General features: G+C 40.6%; 1 protein-coding gene across 1 annotated transcript in view; it reads left to right on the forward strand.

Moving 5' to 3' along the window:
* Positions 1–21,748, forward strand: part of khdrbs3 (KH domain containing, RNA binding, signal transduction associated 3) — a gene marked incomplete at both ends in the record, with an annotated part of 159,985 nt that overhangs the window by 118,173 nt on the left and 20,064 nt on the right. The window contains one exon of the mRNA XM_079258960.1: positions 3,194–3,276. Coding sequence (XP_079115086.1) covers positions 3,194–3,276 — 83 coding nt within the window. The remainder of the gene's footprint in view (positions 1–3,193; positions 3,277–21,748) is intronic.

Raw genomic sequence — 21,748 nt, forward strand, 5'->3', positions numbered from 1 at the left:
GGCGAAAAATAACTAGAAAAATCAATATATTAAATATTTCAGGTTTTGTTGTGAGATGAAACATCCAGAAGCACAGTTTAAAAAACAAACAGGTCAATTGTTGTTGTTTTTTTTTTTTGTTTTTTTATCTGCAATCAAAGTACATCCATAATAAGCAGGTTATTATCATTACCTCCACCAGGAGGTGGCTCAGGTTGTTTTGTCAGCATTTATCTGTCTGTCTGTTTCCAGTCGAATCCAAAAACTAGCAGATGGATTGTCTGAGAATGGGTCTTGGTTTAACATAGATTCCATAAATATTTTGGGAGCGTATCGGATCACCATCTGGATCCAGTAATAGTTTGAACAATCCCTTTTTATTGTGTGATGGAGCCAGTTTAAGAGTATATGCATGTAATTTAATGGTGCTTTGCCAAAACATACTGGAGAAGTTCCCAACAGGTTTTACAAGATATCAAGGTAGATCTGGATAATGGTGAAATTCTGGATACTACCATCCAAAAGGGGGGAAAAATACCAGATCTCTAGGATTTTTCTTACTACAAGAGAACAAATTAAGATATAAGATATAAAAAACACCCTAATATAGCCATGGTGCTGTGGATTCATGAGAAATGTATCTCGGAGTTTTATAGTGTATCCATATAGAATGAATCTGAGGCTGTGACGTAGGCTGGAAATCACAGGATGGGTGGAAACGAGCTGCTCAGCGGATGTCTGCGCTGTTTCTTCAGTTGATTTTTGATTTGCACATAAATGAGACAGGTGAACAAAGACTGCTATATTTAAGATACATTTCATGTAATCCATTTAAGGTGATATTTGCATGTTTCTTACAAGACTTGATGACCATTAGGGATTAAAAAACACTTTCAGAAATTATGTCTGACTTGGTAAAGACTAAATCAGTGTGACTCACCAGCTTTTTCCAGTCTGTGCAGATAAACAGGGTAGTTAAATGACTGGTATCTGTTCAGATTTAATGTAATATTCCTGAAATTCCAAGAGGAGGAGTTTCTCTATTTTCCTCTGGTGGAAATATTGGTGAATATATAATGTCTGTAGATCATCCTGTAAAAACAACAGTTAATAATTGATTATAAGGTTTTCTTTCAGTCAGGAAGCAGCAAAAGGAATGATATACAATGATCATGTAGAACTTTATTCACAGATTAAAAATCAGTGGTAAGGTTAACAAATCAAAGATAGTTTTTGTTCTTGGTCCTAATAAAGGTTGTCACAAGTATCACGTCATAAACAGTTAGACCTGAAGTGAGTTCGGTTGTTCACAAATCTCCCTTCATTTGTCTCTAATAATAGAAATACAATCATTTTTAATGTTTTTAGTAGGGCTGTGACAATATGCTTTTGTCTCTATTCGATTCAATTCCAACTTTTTGGGTGCCGAATCGATTTAAATTGCGATTCTCACAATTCTTCAAAATTGCTGATTTTTGTGTATTAAAAACACAAAAAGACCCTACTGCCTCATTTTTTTTTTTTTTTTTTTTTTTTTGCTCATCATTTTTTTTTTAATTTCAATTGGGAAAAGCAACACAGTAACCAGACCATAATTCTGCTGCTATAATGCCCAAGAAGACAGTAAAAGGATCAATGAAAAATAAAAAATGACAAAATATTTTGTAATTTATTTGAAAAGAAAATTGATTTTTTGACAAAAAAAAAATCGATTTTAAAATTATGAAGCAAAAAAGTCCCGATTTTTCGATTCAATTTTCCCACCCCTAGTTTTTAGTCAAATGAAATCCATCATTTCCTTTCTGTCTGTGTGTTAAATTTAACTTCTGTTTTGTTGACAGCATTTTTGTAAACATCTGCTACTGTTTTAAAGCAAAGCACTTTGCATTTACTAGTAGAATTGTCAGCTTTGGAAGAGCTCTTGTCTCTCCAGAAGAACCATTACGAGCTGGGAGCTGAATTCCCCATGAGGCAAGAGAACTGAAAAAGACTCGTAATTGACAAATGTCGGAGCAACTGTTGCACCAAACCTTCATTTTCTACCCAGACACAAGGAACTATTACATCTGGGTCTCTTCTTTTAGAAAGTCACTCATACTTCGTTACTGTAGGATTAAACATAAAAGAGTGGATTGAAATACTGTCATTTGGCAAATGTATGTTTCTAATCAGGATTTAAGGCCTTTGTAATAACATGGAAGTGATGAGTATTTTCTTCTGCTTCTAAGTCTTGCAGACATTCGCTTCTAGCTGCAAATAAGGAGCAGATGGATTTAGCCTATAAGTGTGTGGGGGATGAGAAATGTGTCACCAGGGGTCGATGCCTTTTGTGAAACTTAAGTCCCATTTATGCCAAATTAGGACGGGTACGGTATTGGTTTGCTTTGATGTTCGCCTGCGTGGAGTCCATGAGAGGACAGCGAAGCAGGACGTTAGACTGAGAGAGTACAAACAGATGTTCAAGGCTCATCCTCTGAGGTTCTGGTGATATGAAGACACAGGGACAGTAACCGTCTTTATGTTCTTCATCATGCATTTGACACGGTGACAAGGGCATGGCTGCTGCACCAGCCTTTTCCACGTCCCTTTTAAAGGCGGTGGCAGAGTGGACTGTCTGAACTTTTTACGCACTTCCAAAAATCCAAATAAAAAAAAGGGAAAGGATTTAGAAAATTACAAATAATTTATTTTTCTTTAAACAAAAAATAGAATAAAGGTGGATCATTACATTTTTTTTTTAACAAAAAAACATAAAAACGCCTGAAAGTGGTAAAAAAAAAAATCATTTCAACCTGTCTCACATCAACTGACACTGATTTCCAACCAAAAACAAACACACCATACATAAATTACCTGTCTTCCCTCACCATTCTCACACTCATCAAAAAGCTAAATAACAGACTATCAATAAAAATCTTTCCGTGTAATATAACCTAATATACTAAAATATAATGTAAAAAATAATGTAACTTCCATAACAGCCATTTCTCATGAAAGAACACATTCATTCATTCATTCATTCATTCATTTTCCAAACCGCTGAAAGAAAACAAAAACACATAAATGGCCTCTACAGCTGCAGCTGCCTCTTCAATATTACTGTGTGTGAGTTTGTGTGGCAACAGGTGAAACATTTAATATGAGACAAATGAAAGTTTGCAGCTAATTCCATGCATTTTCTCTAACTGGGACAATTTTGTCTTTTTACCTTCAGGAATACGACGACGGCTACGGGACAGCGTATGACGACCAAGGATATGAATCATATGACAACAACTACAGCAATCAAGGACAAAAGTAAGCCCAACTGTTTTCTTAAGTTATTCACCATGCCTGGATGGGGGCTTTGTGGTCTGAGCTGAGGCCCTGTGGTTATGTGGTGAATGTTTAAAACATATGTAGCGCCTACGGTGATTAACCTTGTCTGGGTTCAGCAAAGCTGTTAACTTGTGTTTGTTGTTTACATGGACACTTAAACAGTCCTTTTTGTATATCTTGTTATTCATATGTCAAACAAAGATGACTCAGTCTGGTTTCAGTGGGAGTTCACATCCATGACAGCAACAGGGATGAACCCTAAAATGTTGCAAAAGAGTCAGAACCATTTCGCCTCTATAACTCCCACCCTTACCAGTTCAGAGGTATATCAACGGTAAATCAAATTTGTGTGCCACTGCTGCCAACATTTAGGATTGTACTGTTAAAAGCATTTGTCCTCCTCTTTCCAAGAATGAGTACAGATCCGTAGAGACACCTTGTACTGTAAAAAGAGAACAGCTAAACTAACTCAAATGGGTTGTTTCATTTAATAAAAACAAAAAGTGATTGAATTAAGTTTATCCAAGTTATCCAACTATTATTTAGTGTTTAAAATTGGATTATTTTATTGCTGTAAGAAATATAGAGAAAAGACACCAACTTTAAACGTTTGTCAACAACTTTATTTTTGCAGCTGGAAAAACTCGAAAACCAGCGTTAAAGCTGGGGTAGAAAATGTTGGGGAGCTAGCAAGATGTGAAAGTGGCGCCCTGTCTTGGCTCCTTCCCCTCTGGTTTTGCTCGTTACGTGATCCAAGGCCTTTTTATTTGCACCTTTTTCCACCAACGATTTTCTCTTTCTCGGCTGTTTAGCAGGAGGAGACAAATAAACCGAACCGGGTCGGGAAATCCTTCATGCATTTTCTCAGCCATAATTGCCTTTCAAGTTTCTTCTTCACTACTTTGTATTTTCATCCTAACACGCTGTTTATATGCAGAGTGTGGCAATCAGGTATGTTCTGCTGGAGGGGGAGGAGGGGAGCCGGGGGAAGAAGCTACGAAATATAAGAAATGAACAACTTTAATTTGGCCTGAACATTTGGATTGGTCAGATTTTTTACAGATTGACAGTAAACTGAGGGGTCTAACTATATTTCTTATTGTTCATGATTACAAAATGTACAGACTACTATCAGGATAAGGAACCACTTCACCCAGAGTAAAAAAAAAATCTCTGATCAAGATTACCAACTATAGCTTTAAGTTGTGGGTGTCTGTCCTTGTACAGTCTGCCACTCTCATGGTGCCAAACAGAACGGAAGATTCCAACAACAGAGTCTAAATGTAAACAAAACACAGACAGTAAAGGAGATAATTCATATTTATAAGGTAATCATGATAAAATATTAACGTTCTGCTGACTATGCATTACCCACAAATATATGTAGTTGTAACCCACCTTATATGTAAGAGTGTAGAGACTATTGATCTGGGCAATTAAATCAGAAGTCTAGGTAACTACAGTAGGAGGTGGGGATACAGTGAACAGCAATGACGTTCACAGCGCCCACGGCGGGCATAGACGTGTCTAAAATATATGACGACTGTCAAAAGTCACAAGAAACACCTGATGGCGTTTGAATGAGTTTGTTCGGGACCAACCTGTTGCAGCCTCCTCTGACGTTTCTCACACACCTACTGGGAAAGACGCCAGCAGCGTGTAAGAAGAATTGCCGCAACTCGGATTGGCCGGACGGGCTCAGACGTCACCGTGCGTGCATACGTAAAGTGTCACGTGAACAAACGGTGCGTTCAAGGACAATCCGGCACTATAGCGACACATACTCGTAGCACTATGTGGGTTACATCCTCCCCGCCTGAGAACTTGCACGTCCTCGAGCACAAGAAGAATGTCTACTACAAGCAACTACAGGCAACATGTCAGCAGCCAACTGAAAGGACATCAGATAGACTATGCAATAATGTTTGCATGACTGAAATCAGTGGATTACCACGGACCGAATATTGTAGCCTATCGGGCGGTGCTCTTCGCCGTTGCGAACGTCTCAGGGCAATACCAACTACATCAGAGTCCGGCAAAGTGTTGGAACAAGACCCCTCGGGGAAAGAGTCAGCAACTGAGACTCCAGAAGCAGGCAAGTCGTTGTGGGGGACAGCCAAACCATCTGGAACAGGCAAGTCGACAGGATCAGGCAAGACGTCAGGGGCGGGTAAGTCATCGGGAGTAGGTAAGTCGTCAGTTGACCCAATAGGGGGATCATCACTAAGAGATGCAGCTTCAAAAGGGTCAACCTCACTCCCTAGTAAGCCCCCCACAGGCAATTCGCTACTGGCTCCCACCAATTTGGGTGGGATAATGTCTGTAGAGGATACCATGTCTCCATGACGCTCAGATCCCACCGGAGGATCCAACGGAAGTACACTGGAATTCGTCTGAATCCCTGAATCTGAACCATGAGAACGAAGTTTCTCCACTATAAAGCGCACTATAGAGGGACCAAGATCACAAGAAACTACACTCTGGTCAGCCTCTTCCTCATCAGGACAATCTGTAGGAGACTCTGTATTCCGGCCCTGCTGTCGAGTTTGAGGTTTACGAACCGGTGGTGTCTCCATGCCTAGCAGGTCTTCACTGTCTTTCAGGAACCCACACGGGAGGAGGAGGTCTCGATGCAGCGTTCGCATAGGGCCATCACTGGTCTCAGGTTTAACCTTATAGACTGGGAGATCCCCAGCCCGATGGACCACAATATATACCTCCTGTTCCCATTTGTCAGAGAGTTTGTGTTTTCCTCGCAAGCGGACATTTCGCACAAGAACTCTATCCCTGGTTCCAACGCAGACGGAATGACATGACGATCGAACCGGGCTTTGTTCCAGTCAGCTGTTTTTATGGCATTTTTAGACGCCATCTTAAAACTTTCCTCCAGCCTGGACCTTAATGACTGAATATACTTGGAATATTCAGTTGTTTTAGCTTCACACACAGGAAGACCAAAAGCAAGGTCCACAGGCAAGCGTGGCGTTCTTCCAAACATAAGTTCATAGGGGCTGAATCCTGTGACATCATTCCTTGTGCAGTTATAAGCATGAACCAACGGCTTTACATGTTCTTTCCATCTCGTTTTCTGCTTTTGGTCCAAGGTTCCCAGCATAGCCAATAGCGTCCGGTTGAAACGTTCTACAGGGTTCCCCCTCGGATGATATGGAGTTGTGCGACTCTTCTGTATTCCAGCAATGTCACATAGTTCTTTTATCAGTTTGGATTCAAAATCCCTACCCTGATCAGTATGAATATGCTCTGGAATGCCATAATAGACTATGTAATTCTCCCATAAACATTTTGCCACAGTTTTAGCTTTTTGATTGGGCGTGGGAATGGCAACCGCAAATTTAGTGAAGTGATCAGTCAGGACCAAAATGTCCCATGTGCTGCTGGAATCTGGTTCAAGGCTTAAAAAATCCATACATAGCAGCTCAAGCGGTCGCGACGTAGTTATGCTGACAAGTGGCGCAGCTTTCTCCGGCAAAGCCTTCCTGCGCACACATCGACCACGGGTCTTAATCTTCTGCTCCACATCCATCGCCATTTTGGGCCAGAAGAATCTTGAACGAACAAGATCAAGAGTGCGTTCGATTCCCATATGACCCATGTCATCATGAAGATTTCTCAAGACCAATGGACGCAGCTCCTCAGGAAGAACCAATTGATATGAAAGGGTCCCATTTTCCAGTCTCCTTCGATACAAAACTCCATCCACGAGCTCTAACCTTGACAACTCCCTAAGCAGATAAGGGAGTTCAGGAAGCTCCGCTCGAACAGTAGGTGGAATCTTCTCTCCAGTCTCAATCTGGTGTATAAGCTCTCCAATACATGGATCGATATGCTGTTTCTCTTTAATGTCGAACACAGGAACAACTGGCAACTGATAGAGATCCCCGGGACTGCAACCATCAGGGAGGCTATCAGCGGCAACTGACAGGGACTCGACAAGTGTGAAATTAATCTGACCCATGTCATCTGGTTGTGTCAGACGTACCAGATGACTATGGCAGATTGCACTCACAATGTCCTCAGAGATGGTTTCAGAGTCAGCTGTATGCTGGGAGACAAACTGATGGATGAGGTCATGGTCTTTTATAGTTTCATCACTGGTGCACGGATGTGGACGTCGTGAAAGAGCATCTGCATCAATGTTTTGCTTCCCAGCCCGGTACAGCAACTTAAATGAATAGGTTGACAAGGCAGCCAACCATCGATGTCCTGTAGCATCCAACTTAGCTGAGGTCAAGATGTAAGTCAGCGGGTTGCTGTCTGTGACAACTGTGAAATCCGCTCCATACAGGTAATCATGGAATTTTTCTGTGACACTCCATTTAAGAGCAAGAAATTCAAGTTTGTGGGCTGGGTAATGGCTCTCACTTTGCGATAGACCACGGCTAGCAAAAGCTATAACTCACAACTTGCCCTCTTGCTCCTGGTACAATGCAGCTCCCAGCCCTGTCACGCTGGCATCGATATGCAGAATGTAAGGAAGGCCAGGGTTAGCAAACCCAAGGACTGGAGCAGTAGTTAACTTCCTGATCAATGTCTCAAAAGCACACTGACAATTGGTGTCCCATCGTCCTCCAAACGGTTGGTTTGGATCATGGAAAGGCAGGTTGCTAATTCCCAGGCTCTTTGATTTCCGTACGGGTGCATATCCCCGAGTCAGATCATTAAGTGGCTTGGCTATGACAGAATAATCCTTTATGAAGCGGCGATAGTATCCCGCAAAGCCCAGGAAGGATTTCAGCTGTTTCAAGTTTGTTGGGATTGGCCAGGTTTTTATGATTTCAATCTTCTCTGGATCAGTGTGGACACCATTCTCTGACACTATATGGCCCAAGTAGCGAACTGAGGTCTGAAAGAATCTACATTTCTCTGGGGACAGTTTTAACCCATACTCTTGCAATCGGTTCAAAACCCTCAGAAGTCTGCGTTCATGCTCCTCCAAAGTGTCAGAAAACACAATTAAATCATCCAGGAATACCAGCACTTCCCGTAGATGAAGATCACCCATACACCGTTCCATCAACCGCTGGAATGTACTAGGTGCATTGGTGACACCTTGGGGCATCCGATTAAACTCCCAAAAGCCAAGGGGAGTGACAAAAGCAGTCTTTAACTTATCTTCCTCACGCATTTCAATCTGGTAATAACCAGACTTTAGATCGAGTACTGAGAACCATTTGGAACCAGATAGGGCTGAAAAGGATTCTTCCAGATTAGGTAATGGATATGCGTCCTTTATCGTTTGAAGGTTTAATTTACGATAGTCTATGCATAACCTGACTTCTCCATTTTTCTTCCGAACCACCACCACAGGTGATGCAAAGGGGGAAGAAGATTCCCGACTCACACCAGCCACCAGAAGCTCATGTAGATGGCGACGAACAGCTTCATAATTTTGTGGATGGATTGGCCGGGCACGTTGCTTGAACGGTGTACCATCGTGGAGTGGAATGTTGTGTTGTACTGCAGATGTGCATCCAAAATCCAGGTCATGTTGTGAAAAGACCTCTGGTATCGCATTAAGCTTCTTGGTGACTCGTTCTTTCCACTCAGGTGGACATGGTGATTCTCCAAAATTGAAATTTAGGATAGGTGGCTGATTATCATCAGGAAGTGGTCTCACTCGATGTTCAGAGAGAATGCAGTGATATGTTTCTAAATCGGCAATGACACTAAACGGTGGAATAAATGTGTCTTGTTCTGACTCATTGGAAATGACCACGGGCATCTTACATGGAGAAAGAGTCGGAAGCGTGACAAGACAACTATTAACACAAAGACCACTTGGAAGGGTGGACGCAGGATGTCGCATAAGGACACTTTGGCTGGACAGAGGAGTAGAGACTTTGGCAGAGCCCTCGATCACAACAGTGCGGCCGGCCGGAACACGCACGGGGGTCCTGCTATGAAGTCGTACAACCCCGATGTTGCCATGGTCCCTCTGCTGGTGTAGCAGTTGCAAAGTCTTTAGGACAGCTCGGTACCCATAAGCACCAGGTGTGAATGTGAAATTCTCACCGAGATAATATTCATAGAATGGCTCTAAGGTGTTCATGCCAATGAGAACAGTTGCTGGGATGTCAGAGTGTGTATCGGGGACTACGAGTGCGAGGGTTGGTATATCATAGCTTTTACCCACAAAATCCTTGGAGAACTTAACAGACAGTTCCACATAACCAAGGTAAGGAACACTTTGACCAGCAGCTCCTTCCACCTGAAGTAAATCATTAAGAGGATGTATTGGCTGATCATGAAGGTGTTTATTATAAAAGGACACTGGTATTGTGGTCACCTGGGATCCGGTGTCAAATAAGCACTGATGGGTGTGACCTGCAATGCCAACCTCTGCTGTGCATCTTGATCCCACTAACCCGGAGGGGAGCCTTGATTTTGGTCCCGGGCTGGTCTGATGTAGGTCCGCACAATGCACTGTGGTCTTCTTCTCCTTCTTTGCGGGACAGGATAGGTCTTGCACAGTTCCTGTGTGTCCCACGACAGGAACTGGATCTAGTTTAAATGTTCATGAGACGAAGCATTGTGTCTTTGCCATTTCTGTTTCTTTTCATTGAACTGTTTACGCTTTTTGTCAACAAGTGCTTGGTTCGGGGGGTTCTCACATTGTGGCCTGATGTGCCCATCTTCACCGCAACGGAAACAGAACCCAGGCTTTAGACTAGAAGATGGAGCATGTGAAACAGCTTTTGATTTCGGATGCAGCTTTGAAGTAGAAGAGCCTCTTGGAACATAGGACTGATGAGGCTGGGAATGGAGCGAAGCAGTTACAGCAGCCAGTTGTTTTTGTATTTCCGCCATTTGCTTTGTGAGAGTGGACAGTGCAGCACACACTCCTTTTTCCTCTCCAACTGCAAACTGTGCCTGGGCCGAGACTCGTTGCTTGGATGGTCCTAAATGTCGTTTCATCCGTTGAGTTTTGTTGGCCTCCCGATCCTCCTCTGTTCTTAACAACAGCAACAGTTCAGCAAATGAAGGAGGGTTTGTTTTCCTTTGCCTCAGCTGGAGCTCAGAAATTAAACCATTGTCCCAGCATCCTCTGCAGAACTGGCTCAGCAGGTGCCTATTTATGTCACTGGGTTTAACACCTCCCCGCCTTACAGCCAGGCTGAGGGCTACTTGGAGTTTCTGCAAATAAGCAGATGGCTTTTCTCCTGCATCTTGTAATGTGTCCATAAATTTCACATATAGCTCCTCCCCATCCTGTACCGTCCCATAAGCTGAGTCAAGATGTTGAATGAACAGTTCAGCAGGCAGATCTGGATCAAGGTGTTTCACAACATCTGCAGCAGGTGGCAACAAGCTATCCAGAATCTGTCTTGTCTTTTGGAGACCAGTTGTGGACGGGTCCTTCAGGATGAGATCTGCAGCAGAACGCCAGGTGTCAAAATCCACTTCATGCTGTGGCCGGAGTGCTCTTCCAGAGAACGTACGCAATCTATGAGATGAACGAATATCATCTCCCCTAACATGCTCAACGACATACTTCTGCACCCCTGGTGGGTTTAGATCAGCAGCAGACATGTTGTAATTGGGTGGGAGATGTGGAGCAGACAAGGGAGAGGCAGTCATGTTGTGGGAAGGTGGAGGTGCAGCCATCTTGATTTCTGGGGAACCAGCCTGTTCATCAATGGAGCCTTCAGTCTTAGCAGGTCGCAGCTCAGCCACTGAATCACTGATTTGAGTCATCAGTTCTTGTAACACTTCTGCAAAGTCCTGACCAGACAGTCTAGCAACCCGTTTTAAGTCAGCTAAATAAGTCTTTGTCTTAAAGCAACCCACATCCGTAACATAAATACTGGACAGTCTTTTAATACAATATTCATTGTTCTCTGTTTGGAATGTGTGTGGTAAAATAGGTCCCAACAATTCGAAGGGTGCACCGGTTTTAAACTCGACAATGAGCATGTTGTGGTATTCGCTCGCAGGTGCATCTAATGGGATGGAACGCTCTATAGCCCCATATTGAAGAAGAAAATCTTCCACTTCCTCAAGCTCCCATTTTGGGACACCATTCACCAACACGGCATTTGGTATTTTAATACCCAATGACTCCAGCATGTCCATAATGAGATTTTGGATTGGTGAGACTGACCAAACAAAAAAACAACAACGAGAGAAGAAAAAACACAAAGGACAACTGAATCACTGTACAGCCACCTCCTGGCTAGCTCACCACTTTTGTAACCCACCTTATATGTAAGAGTGTAGAGACTATTGATCTGGGCAATTAAATCAGAAGTCTAGGTAACTACAGTAGGAGGTGGGGATACAGTGAACAGCGACAAAGGTTATAAGTTTGGATAACAGGTGGATTATTATTAACAGTGACATGGCACAATGTACAATATTTACAGCTGTTCAGATTATTCAAAAGGTTGCAACAAATAAGATCTCATTCAATCCAGCCAGTTTCGCTGTCTTCGCTCCCAGTTATCCAAGTCAAGGTTTGTGGTTCAAAGGGATGAGAATTGTCCATATGTATAAATATATATATATATCAGTTCTTTTTGAGTCCATGAGTGCTGAAAGTCCAAATGCGCATTGTGTGTTTGAGTGGACAACGGTGGGAGCAGCTGGCTGCAACAATCTCCTACCAGACTGTAGAGGAGACAATCCGGGTAGCGGTTCAGGCTCTTGTTTTAGCTCACCATCCAATTCCTTGTACCCCACGGGGCACACCTGGCCTGCATCAAAACAGCAAAGCCAATCATCAGTCAAAACTAATCATCAGGATTCATGAACCCTTGGTTATTTTCACTAATTCCATTAACTTGGTGCACACAGTTCAATCACTTCAAAGTCTGTTCAGGTTACTTAAGCAACACATACAATAATAGAAAACATATCAATGCAACACTCTATGCAGTTACAGTATGTTGCTGAATTCATAAAACACAAAATCAAACCATTCAACTGACAGCGTCAGCATCAGCAGTGGATGCACCAATGTAGGCACAGCCACAACATGCTACCGCTAACTAAACACATTACTTGGGGCAGACTCACCAATCCAAGGTAGGGGTCCGCCTGCAATGACGTTCACAGCGCCCACGGCGGGCATAGACGTGTCTAAAATATATGACGACTGTCAAAAGTCACAAGAAACACCTGATGGCGTTTGAATGAGTTTGTTCGGGACCAACCTGTTGCAGCCTCCTCTGACGTTTCTCACACACTTACTGGGAAAGACGCCAGCAGCGTGTAAGAAGAATTGCTGCAACTCGGATTGGCCGGACGGGCTCAGACGTCACCGTGCGTGCATACGTAAAGTGTCACGTGAACAAACGGTGCGTTCAAGGACAATCCGGCACTATAGCGACACATACTCGTAGCACTATGTGGGTTACATAGTCTTTGCACAAATGGTACTAAATGTTCTGAGTGGGTCTGGCTGTCCAGCTGAACCAGCTTAATAGATGAACTTGGATACACTTTAATTCATGCAGTTGAAATGGAAGCGCTTCATTTAAATTTCTTCTATTTCTTCTGATATCTAGTTCATTCAATCAACAAAAGTAACTTTTTATCACCAATCAAATTAATCAAGTGGGATTCATATACAAAAAAGGCTGTTTGAGATTAAATCCATCTAGTGTTTAATCTAAAGCACCTTTATGGTTGGTCTTAGTTTAAAAAAAAAAAAAAACAAAAAAAAAAAAAACATTAATAGGATCTCTATTTACATGCTTTTCAATAATAATATCTATGGAAATAATATGAATAATGCACAAATAATTACATGTTTTTTAAAATAAAAGACTGACTTTCAGGCAGACTTTTTACAGAAGCATCGGAATAAAAATATTAGTTAAAATATAATTTTCTGTATGTAATATAAGTAGCATCAACTAAGTTTTTAATTCCATTTTTGAAACACTAAATCATAAAGCAAAAAAACAAAAAACAAAACATATATATATATATATATATATAAACAATATATATAATATAAACAATCAAATTGGATCACCCATTACTGTACTTTCTGATTAAATGCATTGTTTATTGTCCACATCTCACCCAGTTTTGTGTTTTTAGTGTTTCTGTTTTATTTTTTTCTATAGTTTCTGTAAATAGTGAAGAGAAATCAGTTTGATATTACTTTCACAGAAGAATAAATAATTTATCTTGTAATAATTCAACCTTAATTCCAAAGTTAGGATGTTGTGTGAACTCTACATAGAAACAGAAAGAAATTATTCAGAAATCTCATCAGTCCAGTTGTCATTCCCAGTAAGACATACAATAAAACAACATTAACACATGACGTATAAACGGAGACATTTGAGGTTTTCATGGACAATATTAATTCTAGATTATTTTTAAAGATGAATTTGTTAACAGTGTACATTTTACAGTTGTGCTCATATGTATTCATCCCCTTTCATTAAAGAAAAGGCTGAATTTACAACAATCACTCAAATAACTGGAGACCTAAAAAAGGAACAATAACTAAAAATTTGCTAAATGATATTTTAGTAATATAAGACACTGTTTTTTTCATTTAATTGAGTTGAAGAATGAAAAACAAACAAACAAATTGGTCCTGGACAAATTAGAGACTTTTCTGTTGAACAGTGGGACAAAATACCTGTCAACAGGTGCAGAAGTCTGACTGAGAGGAACAGAAAACACCTGACTGGAGCGGAAACATTAAAGGATTGTTCAGCAAAATATTAGTTTATGAGTAATGTAATATGTAATAAATTATATTATTTGTTTGCTTTTAAAAAAAATGTATTTCTATTGAAGCAGAATTAGTAGAATTAGTAAAGATTTTCATAAAAGTTTTATTTATTATTGCTTTAGTCAGTTTCAGCTTATTTTATAGGCAGCTGTTTTTTTCCATCTTTAATAAAAGGGTATGAATAAATATGAGCACAACTGTATGTATTTATTCATTATATTTATTTATTTATTTATTTTTTTTATATGCACACTTATAACAGCTATAATACCATATTCTCAGCTGTCACTGCTAACAAAAGCCCGCATGTAACCGTACATATGCAAAGCCACGGCTAAGGAAGCTCTACTCTGAAAGCTTCTCAGATACACTAAAAAGATTACATCTTTCTGCTAAACCTAGCAGAGTAAAAAACAACAAAAAAAAAAAAAAACATTTATTTTCATGTTCAACTCAGAGTAACTTTTTGCATTCGTCGTTAAAAACTATTTCTATTTTCGATTGAGGGATTATTGAAAATAAATATTTGTTGAGGAAAATAAAATTATGTAATGTACTGGCAACCTGTCCAGTGTGTACTCTGTCTCTTGCCCAATGATTTCTGGGATATTCTCCAGCTTTCCTGTGACTCTTTGGTCTGAACAAGCAGTTAAGAACATTTATAGATGGAAAATGAAATTAGGTTAAAAAAAAAATCATTTACAAAATGAACCAATCTTGCAGAAAGAAAAAGTTTTCTCTGCCTGAGCTCAGTGTGAGATTCATGAATCAAGTTTAACTGAAGGTAAAAAAGAGCTCATAAGGAGAACTTTTTGAATTCTATGCATGAGATCAAAAGCAGCTGCAAGAGCTAAAGAAATGTCTAAATTATTTGTGTTTTATGAGCGTAAAACAAAACTAATCTGAGCCTTTTGGCATCCTTCACTTTTGGAGAAACAGATGAGAAAATGAAGAAATAAGTCTTTGACTTTATCACTTTTATCTTGCAGAAATAAAGAAACATTTCTGAGATGTTTTCTCTGATATTTTATCTGTCCTTTGGAAACCTTGAAATGATCTGTTGTTTTTCCCTGCAATAACACACAAGCACTAAACTAAAGCTCCTTTATGTGGTTTTCACCTGGAGTGTGTATTAGAGAGAAAAAGCAGTGTAAACTGAAATGCTAAGAGAGTTCACTGGCCATTTTATTACACACATGTTCAATAGCCTGTCAACACAAATAATTAGTTAGCCAATCACATGACAGCTATGCAATACTTTTATTAGACATGAACATGATGTCTTGCTGAAGTTCAAACTGAGCATCAGAACGAAAAAGAAAAGGGGATTTAAGGGAAATTCAGCGTATCATCGGTGGTCTGAGGATTTCAGAGCTGCTCATGTACTGGGATTTTAACAGCAAACCATCTCCAGGGTTTATAGAGAAAGGTCTGGAGAAGATAAAGTATGCATTAAGGAGTTATCTGGACCGAACTACCTTTCATCCTGAATGTTTCCAGCACTTTGCTCAATCTGTCACATGAAGAATAAAGGCGGTCCTTCAGGCGAATGGGGTCCAACCCAGTGGTAGCGCTGATAAAATGGTCAGTGAGTGCAGTGTGGAAGTGCTTTGAGTGGTCAACAACAGTAAAAAACTACCTTGCATCTTTACTTAATGAATTTTATTTGATAGATTTTTAATGAAAAAAAAAAAGGTTTTTTTTTTTTTTTTACTAAATTGTCAGATATAACCTTAAAAATGTCCGATACGATGATTCAAGTCAGGAGTAAATGTGTGAACCCGTTTATAGATCTTTACATGGGTTTATAGTCAGTTTGGGCAGATTTGAAGCTGAACAGAAATGAATGAATCTGCATGTTGACGTCACTTTCACTGCTGATTTGCATAATTATAGCAATGTGACTAAATACTCTCCAACTTCCCTGCAATCCCAGATTATTTTACAGTGCAGTGACTAAAACATGACATGACAGTGCTTGAAACATCTTAAAGAAGTCCTGAACACTTGGATATGTGAGAAATCGTATTTATGAATCCTAACAAGTAAAATACACAAACATCTGAGCACAGTGAGCTTCCTGCAGTCTGTGTGTTTTACAGGAAACAGAATGAAAAAAATAAGATAACAGTCTGTAAGTATAGTCTGCTGAAACCAGTTGGATTACGGAGGAGCTGATAGGAGTTATTTATGCTCATGTTTCCCCCCATTTGAAAGCCGTAAAAGCACTTTGTGTGAATGTTTTTGTTGAGGCCTGAAATGTTTTGACTTTTGTTGGGAATTTCAGTTGTTATAATATTTTCAGTTCATATTATGATAATCTTTTATTAATCTTACATTGATGTTTTTCATTAATCCTCATGTACAAGTTCAAAGTTTTCCTCTGTGTGCTGTTTGGATAAGCAGGACATTCCAGTGACGTGCAAGGTCAGAGTGGTCTGACCAAATTTGAGAAACATTCGGTTCCTATCAGAATGGTGTCTTTAAGAAGAGCACACATACCCATTGTCCTATCAGTACATACGCATTGGACTTTTGAACCAAGCAAACACCCACCCACACACACACACACACACACACACACACACACACACACACACACACACACACACACACACACACACACAACTGAATTGTATCAACTTGTATGAATGTCACATGGTATCTTTCAATAAATGAATTGGAGTTTTTTGAAGCTCAGGCTTCTGAGATGAGCCTCCTTGCAAGTTGAACAAGATCGTCTCGTCTGGCTTCCTTCTTATTTAATGATAATTATGTTAAGATGTTAACGGTTTAAACTTAACACCTTTGAGTTGTCCTTTAAGATCAACTCAGAAAAATGGAACGCATCATCGTTTTCTGCATCTCAGTTTTACTTTGAAAAAGAAAAGTCCTACTAGGCAGGAGGAAAGGATTTAAAAAGTTTACTCAGATGCTAATCCTTGAATGGGAGGTCTGAAAATAAACTAAGTGATGTAATCAGCTTGCTCCAAGGAACCACCTGAAGCTCTTTGTGATAAACTAATTATCTTTGTTTTAATCACCCTTAAAATCTATCTTAAGGTGCATTTTCGTCACTGCAGTTTGCATGTTATTACAAAACAAAACCCAAAAAATAGTCTTTTAACAGAGGGTCATGCACGGCTAAATGCAGAATATCGATTGTCTAACATCCATGCAGCTGTCACCATCTCCATGCTACACAAGGTCAAAGGCTTCTGTCCCCGTCTGTCTGTCTGTCCGTCTGCACACAATGCGCTGATCATTTATGCATGCCAGGCTTTACCAGGAAAGAAAAAAAAAAGATTGCCACATTTACAGTGTCAAAACTTGGATTGAATTGGCAGTAGCTGGAATAAAAGGGGGGAGGGGGGGAGCTGTCGCAGAGAAGGGGGAGAAAAGTAATTATTCTGTCCTCTGGCTTTTGTTAGCAGGCTGGTCGATGTTTTCTTTTGTGGAGGTGTCAGGTTGTATGTCACTGAGGCTTCATCCATCTCTTTGTGCTATCTCTTCTTCTTTTTTCCCCACAAACACTCCTCTTCCTCTCTAACAGTCGGAGGTTTTTATCTCAAAGTGTCGCCGGTTGGGCGTGCAGATGCTCGCCGCAGGAAACGCGTTCGCATCGGGAGTCTGCGGCCATTTCTTTTAAAAAGCCGTCCTCGTGAATAACGGCGGGGATGTCTTCGGTGCCTGGTTTGGTGATGGAGAAAGAAGGAGTCCATCATTGTAGAGGCTGGAGGCTAGGTGGACTTAAAGAGATTTCCATGTCTGTTGTCTGGCGGGTGGAGAGGCGAAGCAGCTAATAGGGCCTGCGCCTCCAGAGACAGCTGATTCACTTACTTCCTTTCTTATTTGTGTTCCATGTCCCGGATTTGCTTGAAAAGCTGCTGCGACTGCAGGCTGACATTGAACATGTGTACAACAGAAGTGTCATGCAGTTTTTATGACCAGCTATTGATCACATTGTGTTTGTTTGTTGGTAAGCACAAGGTGTGTTTCCTCCAATAAGCTTTGTACATAATTATTAATGCGAGCCACGTTGTTGTCCATATTTCATGGAAACTAATGCTTCAGCATTCTTTTCCAGACCAATGCCCCATGCTACGTTACCTGCAGCTATGCTTTTATTACCTCAAATCGCTGAAGCTGCAGATGCTTCTGCATTACAGTTGCAGCCCTATTTAGCTTTGTGATGGACAAAGGTGCATTATTTTCCCCTCAAGCCTGACGAAAGCCATTGCAGGTCCCAGCTGCAGCATGGCCCTGAGGAGAGTGTGTATGTGTGTGTGTGTGTGTTCATCTATGTGGACAAGAAGTCTCCTAACAATGTTTCTCACAGCCTAAGGAGCTCCCCGTCACCAGTCTGAGCTCTGACTGCATGGCAGGATTTCAGTTGCCGGAGGATAACAAGCAGAACAATTTACAGTCTCTCTGTCATGGTATTACCCCGGTGGCTTATGCTAGAAACAGGCCGGCTGCTGGTGAACACAAGAAAAAGGAAGAGAGGAGGAAGAAAGTCTGAAGCCTGCTGCTCTTTAACTGCTTGCTATGCTTTATCAATATGTTAATGAACACATTATTTCTTTGACTAAAGTAAAAGAAGCTGTGGGTGGTTATAGGTTATGAGCCTGTAAATCCATATATCTGACTAAATGCAGCGAGGTATCATCTTACACTGATGGATTCAACAAAGTGCATGTGCATTACATTGATTTAGACATTTATTGCGCAATTAACACACACACACACACACACACACACACACACACACACACATACATACATACACCACTGCTCAAGTGGCTATTTCTGTGCAGAATTTGGCATTTAATTGATTTGTTATTAGTGATGCATATTGATTAAAAAGACCTCCGAACATCTCCAGTCTCCATGATTAAATGCCAGGAATTATCTGCATTGATAATTGTGACATAATGATAATATGTTGATAATATACTTCCTAAAATCCATTTCTTAAGCGCTTAGTTTAAGTAAGGGTCGCAGGGAAGCTGGAGTCTATCCTGGCAACCACAGAATGAGAGGCAAGGTACATCCTGGACAGGTTGCCAGTCCATCACAGGGCCAACAGAGAGACACACAGCCATCCACCCTCACACAAACACTCCTACAGACAATTTAGACTAACTGATTAATCCAACATGCATGTCTTTGGAAGGGGGGAGGACGTTGGAGTACCTGGAGAGAACCCACACATACACAGGGCTAACATGTGAAACTAACCACAGAAAGGCTTCCATTCGTTCCTCGGTAACAGAAAAGACTCCTGGTCCAGGTTATTTTGTTAAAATAATGCTTCCATCTGTGGGATTACTGACCAGTCTTGCCAGATTTAACACTGGATTAACATGGAATCCTGATACATGACTCCAGTCTACATGATCTTAAACATGAGGCTCTTTGTTGGGAAAACTTTGTCCTGACAAGCAGCTTCATGTTTACACTGTGCAATTTTTATTCATTTTACTCTCAATTTTTCTTTTTTATTCCAACACAGTAATTTAGGCTAACTAATAGGGGTGGGAAAATCAAATTGAAAAATTGAAAATCGGAATTTTTTTTGCAATTTTAAAATAGTTTTTTTTTATTATTTTTTTTTTCAAATTAATAAAAATAATACATTATGAATTTTTGGTCATTGTATTGTTTATATGGATCTTTTTACTCGTCTTCTAGGGCATTATAGCAGCAGAATGATGGTCTGGCTACTGTGTTGTTGTTTCCTAACTGAAATAACAAATGACAAGCAAAAAAATGTTTTTGAATTTTTTTTTGTTTTTAATAAAAAAAAAAAAAATCTGCAATATTGAAGAATTGTGAGAATCACAATTTCAATCGAATCGGCACCCAGAAAATCTGAATCAAATCGAATTGGCACAAAAGCATATTGTCACAACCCTACTAACTAAGTATTCTTTTGTCAATTGGAGCTTTTACCACTTTTTGATGACATTTTTCCACCCACAGAGATGTCACACCGCCTGACCTTTGGGTCCACTTAGTTCGGGTCCCCCGGTCTGCGAGGCGCTACCACACCCAGCTACCAGTTTACTTCCATTTGTTTACTTCTTTGGCATCCGAACTCCACTAACAGACAGTGAATTATATTCTGTGAAACCTTTAGCGTTTCAGTTTACACATACAGAAATGTTAACTGTCTGTAGATGCGCAACTTCGCAAAGTAGCTTTAAAATTCTGCCGTGGTGAAACGTGCAGGCTCTCACATTTAAACCTTCAACACCACGACTGAAAAATGTGATTTTATCTGTAAGATGGGTTGTAGTTAATCATTCATATCCCAGATGTTTATGAATGGAGTCATACAAGTTCCTTAACATGGATTGTGGTTGCTTTTGTGTCCAACAAATAATGTATTTACTTAAAATATACATATAGCGGTTAAAGGCAACAACAACAAAAATGTGGCATCTTTAACATTTCTTTTTCAAAGTTGATCATTTGCTTATATACATAATAATTAGTTTTAGCTTCAGAAAAACTATCTAAACAATATCTATACATGATCTGACCCGTGTCTGTGGAATCTCCAAACTCAGCTGACATTGTTTTTACCTGAAATGTGCCAATGCATATATTAATTTCCTCAACATCTCTGGGTGACACTGCCCAGCAGTGATGGTGATAAAATCTTATCATTCCCTACTGCATTTAACTTGTACAAAATGCTATATGACACATGACTGTCCACAAAGGCAAAACCAAACCTTGACAAATGCAATAAGACAACGTGTGTAACTGTACTGTACACACGGTGTCATACCAAACAGCCAGAGCTTAGTAATTTGGACATAATTACATTTGAAAGGCAAATAAGGCACTTGGGACCTTAAGACATGAGACTTGAGCTAAAAAGCTGTTTTTAGAGACCCTGAAGATATTTTATGACATTTACATGTTTCAGAAGAGAGCTGACGCCTGGGGGAACCTCAAAGAGCGCTACCTCAGCATGACAGCCGTGGCGGTCGGGCCACGAGCTCCCAGATCACAGCCTCCCCTTACCGTGTTTATACAACACACAGCACAGAGCTATCATCTTTTCTGGAGAGGCGGCAGAGGGCTTTATCTCTTGAGTTATGGAGTGCTGCAGTGCTTTGCAACCAATCAAGTTCTAAGGTCAAGCAGCCTGGAGGGGGCTACTTGTGTGCAGAGTGTCCTTAATGTTATTAGCAGAGGAGGTGACGTCTCTGTAGAGAAATGAGAGGGATGACAGCTGCAGCACAGCCTCGGCTGGACGGTGAGGTCAAGACGAGGTGATCTCTTACAGCACGGGTGTGATCAAAGCATTATTTTATATTTGACACCTGAGAGACTTCCTCATGCAGACACCTTGCACCTTCCATTGCACCTCGCTTTGGTATGCAGCACCGTCGGCCGGATCTTAGAGACCCGCAGACACAAGGGTGTCAGTGTGTGAAAAGGCAACATGCTTCCCTGAGGAGCATTATTAAATCTTAGCACAGGGACTTGAGCACAGGGGAGAACAAAGAAGATTGGAGGAATTTCTCAGTTTCACGGTAAAGCAGCTCAGAATCAATTATTTAAATGGGCTCCGAAACAGGCATCATCAATAACACCAAAAAACATCTGTAGCATCACTGCAGATAACTTCTGAGAGCGGAATCCATAGCAACTTCCTTGTAAAAGTGCTGATAATTAATTTTACAAGATATGCAGTCAGAGTTTAAATCCACAGTA

Source organism: Telmatherina bonti (genome assembly GCF_933228915.1).
Source record: "Telmatherina bonti genome assembly, chromosome: 19".
Classification (NCBI taxonomy): Eukaryota; Metazoa; Chordata; class Actinopteri; order Atheriniformes; family Telmatherinidae; genus Telmatherina; species Telmatherina bonti.